Below are 11,643 nucleotides of genomic sequence, written 5' to 3' on the forward strand. Positions count from 1 at the left end.
TATATTCGACGACATAGTGAATTACCCAAAAATACAGTGCTTTTTCATGGACAAAGTTTTTGTTATGTTGATGGCACTTTTAAGCTTCCGTAGATTAGCATTCAGCGTATACCATAGAGATGTATATTCTGAATTTACTTGAAGCCAGCGAACATGGTCAAACCCAGTTGGAAATTCCGACTGTCGCACTCAAATTTGTCCAACTATCGTCAGTTAGTACCAAGATTGGAGGGGGGGGGGGGCGGTGCAATGCCCAGAGTGAGAGTACCACTCAGATCTGAGTGGTTCGAACCAGTATGAGTAGGCCTAGACAAGTTCTGTTTCCTCTGGGTAAAGATCGGAGTATGTCGAGAATGCTACCCGTATGAGTACAATGTCCACAGTACGAGTACCACTCAGAACCGAGTACCACTCAGTATGAGTACACAAGTTCTGTTTCCTCTTCGTCTTCGATACGGTGCCACATCCGCAATAAGGGACAATACCTCACCACATTCCTCTGGTTAAAGATCGGAGTATGTCGAGAATGCTACCCGTATGAGTGCAATGTCCAGAGTACTAGTACCACTCAGAACCAGTATGAGTACACAAGTTCTGTTTCCTCTGGTTAAAGATCAGAGTATGTCGAGAATGCTACCCGTATGAGTGCAATGTCCAGAGTGCGAGTACCACTCAGAACCAGTATGAGTACACAAGTTCTGTTTCCTCTTCGATACGGTGACACATCCGCAAAAAGGGACAATACCTCACCACATTCCTCTGGTTAAAGATCGGAGTATGTCGAGAATGCTACCCGTATGAGTACAATGTCCACAGTACGAGTACCACTCAGAACCAGTATGAGTACACAAGTTCTGTTTCCTCTTCGTCTTCGATACGGTGACATATCCGCAAAAAGGGACAATACCTCACCACATTCCTCTGGTTAAAGATCGGAGTATGTCAAGAATGCTACCCGTATGAGTGCAATGTCCAGAGTTCTAGTACCACTCAGAACCAGTATGAGTACACAAGTTCTGTTTCCTCTGGTTAAAGATCGGAGTATGTCGAGAATGCTACCCGTATGAGTTCAATGTCCAGAGTACTAGTACCACTCAGAACCAGTATGAGTACACAAGTTCTGCTTCCTCTGAGTAAGATTGAGTATGAAACCTAGAGTACAACTGCGAACAAGATACTTCAGTATCAGTACAGTATTTAATGGACTAACGAAGAACAAAGCGTATGATACTATGATGGGTACGTACCACATGTTAAAACCCATTTGATGGAAGCTGTACTGATCCATACAAAACTTGCATAGTATGGCAATTCCCTGTATTAACTACACTTTACACCCATCAACTGAGCTTTGAGTTTATAAACTGAGCATTGATGAAATAATGGCTACACAAATGAAAATTTACCTTTTATTAATCACAATCACAAAATTATATACAGTAGGATTGAGACATGCAAATTAGCTACACTCTTAAATTCAACTGTGACTTAGGTCTTAACCCTAAGCACAACGAAGATTGCATTAATTTTTTTTTTTTTACATACATACATACATACATACTTTTATAGAGCGCAAACTCCATATGATCAATGCGCTAAAATTTTCAAGAAAAATAATACCAACAAAATGTACAATTTATTAAACAGGTAAGTCTTAAGTTGTTTTTTCAACAGTGCAACAGATTTAGAATTACGTATAAGGAAGAGAGTTCCACAACACAGGTTCTGCACTGGAAAAGGCGCCCTCACCCACCTGTTTCTTAGAAGATGATATAAGAAGCAGGGTCTCATCCATTGCAGACCTGGTAACAGGACCAGATAATGGTGCGGTTTTCCGCTGAAGCTTGTTAGAGAGATAAGCCGGGGCAGCATGATTCATACATTTATACACATAAAGACGTAATTTAAAATGGATTCTTTCACTGATAGGTAACCAATGCAGGGCATGTAGAAGAGGTTTTGGGCTCTCTAACCTAGCTGCCAAGAAAATTAATTTCTCAAGAAAAAAGAGATCAGAGTATTTACCTAAAAAGTTCGCTTATATGCAAATATATAAAGTTTCATATTTCATTTAAATATTAAACCAAATCAATGACAGTTTTAGCAATTTAAAAAAACTGGCTGCATAATGTGTGCATTTGCTACAATCTAATGATACAGTCTATGACTCTATTGATAATGGAGACTGAACTGAAGTCAACCCAAATGAAACAAAGAACAATAAAATTAGGCCTAAACATCAAACTTGAAGGTTCGGGCCAAACCCCTGCCCCCCCCAAAAAAAACAATATTACAAATTCAATTGGCAAAGTTGCTACGTAAATCCCAATAGTCGGATGGGTATCCACTTGTATGTAATTACTATTACATGACTTGATGTAAGAGGTGCTTTAAGCCTTACAGCTGAAACTACTAGGGTCGAAATAACTCCCCTACTCTCCAGACAAACATCAGAAATTATTTCACTGGTTCTGCTCTTTGCACCATTGAACAAAATGTTTACAATTATTTGTCACTATATTGTAGTCATTTTTCCCGCCAATTTTTGATCTTGCGGTCTGTATCAAGAAATCCGGGTCGATGGCTATGTCGGCTCCCACAAGTAAAACCTGGGGCGGTGCTTTTATCCACTCTTCGACCACACCCTTCTCGTATGTACTGCGGATTAACCTCAACTGCTTTGCATCTGAATCAACGGATATGACTATGGCATGACATCTTGGATGTAAAAGGGATCCGGTTAACACCACGTGATCTCCGCTCTGGAGTTCTTTCAGCTTCACCGTTTTGTCTTCCCGCTTGACAAACTTCTGAATCAAGCTACCGAACGACGATCCAGCTGACGTATTGTTGAACTTCCCCATGGCAACATGAAATTTGTGGCCGTCTTTGAAACACTGAACAGAGAAAGTAACTTGAACCTCCGAATCTTTAAAGATCTTTATTACGTATTCCCTCAGGCTGTTGTTTTCTGTTTTCGACACATCAAATTCTCCGTTTTCTTTAAGACTGACCAGAAGCTTTTCACAGAAATCGTCGTCAACACGATTTTTGGATAGATCAAAACCGTTCCTCCCATTGCTTAGATCAAGAATAATGCTGGTCTTGTTTATTTCTACTAGGGCACCCACTGCTTTCACTTCACGTAATTCGCTGACAGAGCTTTCTGTATTTGGGCTTTTACAGACAGTCCACGATTCATGATTTACCAATCGGCTAAGGGTGTTTGTAAACGGCACGCCGACTAACCACCAGTTTCGGAAATATTCATCGGAACCGCACTTACAGTATCTGGCAAGGCACTGAAATTCAAATAAGTTTGCTACCTGCGGACAACCGTCGCACCAAGCAAACGCTCTAGCTTTCACCAATTCTGTGGGATCACAACTGGCGTACGTCACAACCTTTGCATTCTTTAGCTCAGAAACGTCGAGCTTAGCACGGCTAATCGTAACTTCACTTGGACCAGTTCGGCGGAACGAAACGACCGACAGGGTGGACTCAGAGTGAATGGTTTCAACGATGGCCTCATGGTGACCCGACAGAGTTTCCTCACAGTCAGAAAGAACTAGGTGATCCCCTTCTTTTAACGTTTCTAATGTGAACTGTTCTGTATTTCTTTCTCTGGGTGGGTGGTCAAACTGGGCATTGTGGAAGTAGAATATATTCTCTTCAAACAGAAGGCTATTTCCATCAACCTTTGAAACATCTTCTACGTATCGCTCAAGTAACCATTCCTTGCCACATTTCTCGCACAAAACCCCCAACAGCTCGCCACCGTTTACATATCTTTTGTATCTGTTGGCGTTGCCACAAACACATTTTCTGAACTTTTCTTTGCTATCTGTAGAGGTAATAAAAAAGGTAAGTCACTTCAGATATTTATTTTTTAAAGTTTTATAAAGCACAGAGGGCATTTGGCACGATTAAGCACATTAATGTGATTAACACTCAAGGATGCATTCAAAGATGCACTTGCCATTTACACCGTAGAATATACACAATCTGTATTCTACGGGACGGGTGGTCCTTATCGGCTATCAAAATACATTACAATTAAAAATTCAGCTGAGAGTCATCCTTTTTTAAGAATAATTCAATTTTTACCTTTCTCTTCCTTCTCAGCGTAATCGATAGTCGTCATCAAATCTTCCTCCAAGGTTACAAAATCGTTTTTATCGAGGCGGTGTTCTTTCATTGCTTTTTTCAAGTCTGTGATTGGTTGATCCACTCCCTGGAAAACAAAGACGTCCGAAGAACTTGAAGAGCAGAATTCATAATTTAAATGCTTAACCTCCAAGGAGATAAAAATTTTTCCTCTATTTTGGATTTTCTGTTTGTTTATAGATAAAGCAAATTAATAGAAGGTCAGACGTTTCGGTCCTAGCAAGATCTATTCTCAGCGGCTTAATGACCAACATGTACACTGCAGTAGAAAATGTTGTAGCAAAGAGGAGGGACATTTGCTAGTAGCCTGGGTGACAAACAATAATATGTGGAAAGGGGAGAGGCGGGGGGGGGGGGGTTAGCTGTGACTCAATATTCCCTGTATTCCTTCATAATCCTACTCACCGTGATTTATTTCCCTTTTTGTACAGAGTCAATAAACATATTGTTGAGGTGGTAATGGTATGATAAGGGGTTTGTAATAACTCCCGGGGTCTATTGATCCAATTTCATAAGCTAACAAAGAAACTGACAAACAAGGGAAAGAAAAACAAAACTAGTATAGGTTACCTATGAGAGGTTAAACCTGCATTCCTTACCTCAGTGCTAAGCTTAAAAGTGCGCCAGTGAATCCCGATCGACTTCCTTGCTTGGAGGTGTTGGTGAATTTTCACGGCTTCCTCAGGGTTTATGTGTTGGCATTTCATCATTTGCCTGTGACACAAAGAATGCATGAAAAAGTCACAAAAAGTCTTTCCAAGAAAGAAAAAAAGGGTGAGGGGGGATTCTAAAACCAACAAAAAGCAAAGAACGGTTATTTCAAAGAAACGTTGCTATTTGGTCACAATTTCTGATAAAATTTGTCAAACCAATTAAAGCAAGATGGCAAATAAAACTAAAGAACGAAGAAAATCTAACCCGCCTTCTTGTATTGACTAACCCTAACCAGAAATTGATATCTTTCCAACCTGAAACTCACTGATTGCCACAACCGGTCCATAAAATCCTTCAGTAAGGTGAGAAAACTAGGCATTTTAACATGATGATGCAAGTTTAATAGACTTCTAGAACATTACAAAACAGCCACAATCAACTTGTCCTGGCTACCGAACACCACTGAGTGTACAGAATCTGTTAAAGTCTGGTCAATAAAATTGAAGGATAGTTGTACTATCTTGCAATACTAGATGGCTATATTTTAACTACTATACCATATTACGTCATATAAACTTATTCAGGCAGAAAGTTAACAAATCAAAAAGATATTGTAGGAGGCCCACATCCTTTTGTATCTGAAACTTTTGGTGGTTTCAGTCATTTTAATAGGACCTGGGATGTGGCTAATGATAAACTTTAATCATGATAGCCCAGCTTTTTATGGGATCATACAAAGTAATTAAGAGGTTAGCCCTCACATACAGAATGCATTTTGTTTACTTCCCCATTTGTGAATCTCAAAGAAATCTTATTCACTCAAGCAGATTAAAACTGAAAGCAGCTGAGTCACTCAGGGAAATTATTACATACATCACTACATCATCAGGAGATCATTACACACATCATTACATCATTACATCGCTGTATCATCAATAGATCATTACACACATCATTATATAATTACATCATCACATCACTACATCATCAGGAGATCATTACACATTACCCAAGGTGATCATTACATACCCTAGTCTGGGGCAATCGAATGTGTGAAGAAAATACTGATGTGAGCTCATTCATGATGTACAAGTTACACTACATACAGTGAGATAATTCCTGTTGTAAACACCCAGCCAGTGTTTACAGAATGTGAAGTCATTACCCTCATGGTTTGATGAAGAGTAACATCAACCAAGGAAAGAATGATCATGTATTAAACACCTAAGGTTTGACCGTTTCACTTGGGTCTTTTCTAAGGAACCGTTGCTAGGGAAGTACACGGAATGTGTGGCTGTGTAATGGTAGTTATATCGTTGGCTGTATAAAGGTAGTGTTTAATAAACCATCACCTTGGTTCATATGCTCCGATTGGAAGTAACGCCACATCTACTCTTCCAAACCTCTCACAGATATCGGTAAAGATCTCCTCTTGGTACCCTGTGTCACCCGCAAAGAAGACGGTGAACCTCTCGCTCTTTACGATCCACGATCCCCAGAGGGAGGTGTACCAATCATGAGGACCTCTCGCACTCCAGTGCTTGGCTGGGGTGAAGTATAACATCATGCCACACGCCGTCGATTGCCCCCACCACGTGCATTCCTTGACAACATCCTCTTTACAACCCCATTCCACAAATTTCTTCTTGAGACCCATTGGGACAAACCACTGTATGGCTGATGCTGACTTGAGAGCTGCCAGTTTCTTCACACTTGCTTTGTCCAAATGGTCGTAATGATTGTGACTTATTAACACAATGTCAATGTCAATTTTGAGTTTGGTCAAAGCTTCGGCGTCGAGAGCCGGCTTCCGGTATCGCCGATACCCTAAGACATTAGTCATACCGACTGTATCGCTGAACACCGGGTCTGTTAGGATATTCTTTCCTTCCATTTGTATCAGTAGAGAAGCATGGCCTATCCACAGAACCTGAACTTTATCTCGTGGAGGACTTTGTAATTGGCTGATTTGGTCATCGTTGAGATCTTCTACTACCTTCCGCTTCAGAGAAGATGGAGTCACTGCTGGTTCTCCAGCCTCTGGGTTACCATTATCACTCGGAGGCTGCATTTCCATACTCTCATCTCTAGGAAGTCCCGATTCCACAGTATCATCTGAACTTTGACCCTTTTAACAATGGAAAACACAAAAGATACATTTTATTAAAAGAGTATACATTTTTATAGATAAACTATAATCTCAGAATCTGTGTGTTAAACTACACCGGTTAGTACTGGGAAATACTACATAGCGTTCATATTAAATGTTCATTGAACTGGTTTCCTGACTGAATCTGATGGTACTGTAAGTGGAGGGAGAGGAGGATTTGGAGGAGGAGGAGGAGGAGGAGGAGGAGGAGGAGGTGGTGGAGGAGGAGGGGGAGGAGGTGGAGGAGGAGGAGGAGAAGGTGGAGGAGGAGGAAAGTGGACTAGTTATGATATGCAACCGGCTACATTGCTACATGTTATTTTGGCATGTCGATAATTACATCTAAACTCTGCTTGGTAATCATGAACTGGAAGTAAGGAATATTGGATAATACCAACAAGACAATTTACTGTTCATCCATAAAACAAAAGAGTGTTTTAGAAATGAGTGTATCATACTTAACTTTTTTCAACAGTTACTTTAGAAGATGTTTCTGTTACTTTAAAACCTTTGCACTGTGTAAGTATCCTGTATGTAGCACTAGAGCCATTTCAACTTATCAACATCTTCATGTATCCATGACAACACATACATCGCATTTGATTACTGCACCCACTAATAACCTCATGTCCCACCGTGATGCATGTAGTGTATTAACATAGTTCTAATTTGCATAATACCTCCATGTCACCAGTACTTTATGTTACTTTGACTGTGCATATAATACATCAGTACACCTCCTAAGTTCCTAACAGACCACACGTGTATTTGTTCTCTCTTGTGCTTATAGTTGTGTTAGTATAGCAAAGCCCCGGTGAAGACAAGACAATGCACTTCTCTGAAAGTGTCATACATTCCCATGGAAATGGAAATCAATGCAGTACATCATGACCTTGAGCTTATATGTATTAACCCACAGAGCATGCAATGTAGTATATTTAAACAAACATCATGCACAAAGAAACGACTGATGTTGGTAATCTGACCTAGTTTTGAATGAGGTGTAACAAAAGTGTTAAACACCACCATCGATCCCAGAAAATACAGACACAGCTTTCAATCATCAGTAAATAGACACTAGTGTACAGTCAGTACATGCAGCTACGGTCAATACCAACAACACAGTGTACATAGCAGTGATGGACATCTCAGGTCCAGATAAAAGATAACAAGGTTTCACGTTTCATTACTGTCTGCATTTTGTAGCGACAAGAAAAATTTCACTTGCAAGCAATAGAGAGTTAAGTTTTTGCAGAGAGCGGCACGCAGTTTGGGGCGAGTCTTCAATGCCTTTAAGGATTTGATTAACAATTTCTATCAATGAATGATCAAAATCACTCAACTGTATTCTAATTTTAATATGTGTAGTTCCTCAGAAAGGTAATGATCTCAAAATGTTTTTTGTTCTGTGCCTACGCAACCTACAATTGGGCAGAATTTGACCACAAAATGTCTGCCTTGTCAATTTCTTTTCATACCCCTAAAATGACAGATTCGTCGATAAGCTAACTCAGTGTAGTATTAAATATATGTACATCCATTGGCTTTGGATGCTGTTTGCTATGCTCTGAGCCTCTAAGCTCAGACAGGTCAGGTCTCAGACAGCAGTGGTATTATATTGAGGTAATTTTGGTTATTTTAGGGAGTAAGAATTCCAAATGCTGGGGGGAGGATGTTGAAAGCTTATAAAAACACAATTTGATCAACATAAACTTGAAAAGGATTAAAACTCATCAAATATGTAACTCTGCTTGACTGCCAAAAGTTTAGGTTACCTGCTTTATCATTAGTAAAGTTTGAAGGTGCATCAATTACGAAGGTGCATCAATTATGAAGCCTTTACTATATCTAAATTATACTTACCTTATAAAGGTATGCACTCAACATTGCCGAAACATTTTGGCCATTTATTTTAGATGGATCAAAAATTTTAAATTGCCATCTAGCAGGATTGTGGTAACTTTTTCCCATGAAAGTATCCTGGATCTGCGGCACAATCGAGGACTCCTCATGTCTGTTTCCATCTGGTGACGCCATGGTCAAAAGGTGAAAAACTGAGGCTTGCTGTAAATGGAATGTTAAGATGTTTTCTGGTTAGTATACTCATACAGTTTCAAATGTAACTCATTATGACGCAATGAACTTGAAATTTTTTCACGCATCCACTCTTTCTCTACTCATGAGTCATGGTTATTACTGTATCTGTGATGTCATAGTGCCACTAGGACGTCAGGTACCTGAAACCAATACTTCTTTCTCTCTGTTTCTCTCTAATTCCCATTGTAAAGGTTAGATTCAGGGCTATTGTAATAAATAATTATTGAAGGAAAATAAAATAAATGATGCTTAAAATAAAGCTTTTCCGAGGGGGGTGGGGGTGTTAAGGATAACAGAACCTATCTTCTAAAAAAGGGCAATTTTCTTACCTTGTTTTTGGAGAGGGTTGGGGCAGGGACCATGGCGCCGAATGGAATTACTTATTAGCAATGCCAATAGAACCAGGCTAGCCTAATTTACATACATTAGACCTAGCCTAAGCCTTTGTAAACCGTTTGAGTGATGCCTGTACCATCCAGACGCGACAATACAACAACAGTTGGAGGCAGTACAAACTTCTTTCCGTAAACTTTTTCTACTTCTAAATCTGTGAGCATATTTATGACTACAGTCTTGATATTCTGACCATAAAAAGTTGCAGAAATATGTTGAATGGTAAGAAATGAAGAAAGAGAAAAATACTACCTATATACCTACCAACACTTTATTCGGGAGAAGACGTAATCTATTGCGCAATCAGTGGAAATTCCCTTTTGGGAAGACGTACGTCATATTAATTGAACTACTTCAATTGGTTATCTAGAGTTGTGCAAGTCAAAGTTCGTTCTATTAGACGATCAACAGGGTTTATCGAAGGCGATAAAATCTGGTCAATGATAAACCAGGCTCATCGACCGATTAATCCAACCGAGACTGATAAACCTCGCATTTCCATAAACATATGTTTCTCACTCGATACACCCAGGGGCGTAGCGGGGGTTTTTGTTGGATTTTTTTGTGGATATTTTGATTTGCCGACGGATCTGGAAGTGGTGACTGAAATGGGGGAGGGGTCTAAGGGGAGGGGGTCCCCCTCCCCTTTGGAAAATTTTTAGTTTTGAAACGTCCTTAGATGCAGTCTGGTGCATACTTTAAGTCAAATTTGATTTGCCGACCGATTTGGAAGTGGTGACTGAAATGGGGGAGGGGTCTTAGGGGAGGGGGTCTACCCCTCCCCTTTGGAAAATTTTTAGTTTTGAAACGCCCTTAGATGCAATCTGGTGCATATTTTAAGTCAAATTTGATTTGCCGACGGATCTGGAAGTGGTGACTGAAATGGGGGAGGGGTCTAAGGGGATTAGGTGTCCCCTACCCTTTTGGAAAATTTTTAGTTTTTGAAACGTCCTTAGATGCAATCTGGTTCATATTTTAAGTCAAATTTGATTTGCCGACGGATCTGGAAGTGGTGACTGAAATGGGGGAGGGGTCTAAGGGTAGGGGGTCTACCCCTCCCCTTTGGAAAATTTTTAGTTTTGAAACGCCCTTAGATGCAATCTGGTGCATATTTTAAGTCAAATTTGATTTGCCGACGGATCTGGAAGTGGTGACTGAAATGGGGGAGGGGTCTAAGGGGATTAGGTGTCCCCTACCCTTTTGGAAAATTTTTAGTTTTTGAAACGTCCTTAGATGCAATCTGGTTCATATTTTAAGTCAAATTTGATTTGCCGACGGATCTGGAAGTGGTGACTGAAATGGGGGAGGGGTCTAAGGGTAGGGGGTCTACCCCTCCCCTTTGGAAAATTTTTAGTTTTGAAACGTCCTTAGATGCAATCTGGTGCATATTTTAAGTCAAATTTGGCACGGAAGAAGCTCCCGTTCTCCTTTTCTCTATTCAGCTTTCCTTCTTTCTTCCCCTTCCGCTCTCTTCACCTTTTCTCCTTTTGCCGACAGACCCAAAATTTGCCGACAGCGACCAAATTATTGGGGGGGGTGTGACACCCCCCACACCCCCCGCTCGCTACGCCCCTGGATACACCCGCTTGTTGGCATGTACGGTTACCGCCCGAAAAAAAACCCAGTTGGCATAAAGGCTAACCTGGTGCATTGGTTTTGGTGTCCACAGACTTGGCGAGCAAATAAAAATGGTATTTAATATTTGTAGTTGGATCAAATTTGTGCTACTATCAAACAAATCTTGGTACAATTTACTCGGCAAAACACTATAGCCATTTAGCAAGTTTCCTCCCTAGAAGTCTTTTCCAAGTTCGCCCTGTTGACATTATCAAAGCTAATATGCTTGATGAATTCCATGTTTCACCCCACTTCATTCATGAATAATGTCTCTTTTTCAATTTGGAGAGTTTGTGTTTTTGTCCTGTGATTTGTGCCCAACTTTGTCCATCATAATCGTTATGATTCTCGCACCGAGTATTGGAGAGAACTGGACGAAACGACAGGGGGTTGGGTCTTTTGGGAGGGGGGGGGGGAGGCAGTGAGCTATAGTCTCAGGAAGCATTGGATAAGTATACTGCATTAGCATTTGCATATTAGGTAGCATTATTAATTGCATATTAGGAAAACTTACAACTTTAAAAATTTGGTCATAGGACACAATTGTTTCCCAGGGCCAGACTTGG

At 40.3% G+C, this 11,643-nt stretch overlaps 1 protein-coding gene across 1 annotated transcript; it reads right to left on the bottom strand.

Moving 5' to 3' along the window:
- Positions 1 to 1,395: 1,395 nt before the first annotated feature.
- Positions 1,396 to 9,677, bottom strand: LOC139974920 (uncharacterized). The gene is made up of 6 exons (XM_071982471.1): positions 9,397 to 9,677; positions 8,834 to 9,034; positions 6,174 to 6,949; positions 4,767 to 4,881; positions 4,108 to 4,234; positions 1,396 to 3,844 (listed from the first exon to the last, which is right to left on the bottom strand). Exons 1-6 carry the CDS (start codon positions 9,427 to 9,429, stop codon positions 2,463 to 2,465), a joined length of 2,634 nt encoding a protein of 877 aa, XP_071838572.1. The 5' UTR covers positions 9,430 to 9,677; the 3' UTR covers positions 1,396 to 2,462.
- Positions 9,678 to 11,643: the final 1,966 nt, after the last annotated feature.

The sequence above is a fragment of the Apostichopus japonicus genome, chromosome 10 (genome assembly GCF_037975245.1).
Source record: "Apostichopus japonicus isolate 1M-3 chromosome 10, ASM3797524v1, whole genome shotgun sequence".
Taxonomy (NCBI): Eukaryota; Metazoa; Echinodermata; class Holothuroidea; order Aspidochirotida; family Stichopodidae; genus Apostichopus; species Apostichopus japonicus.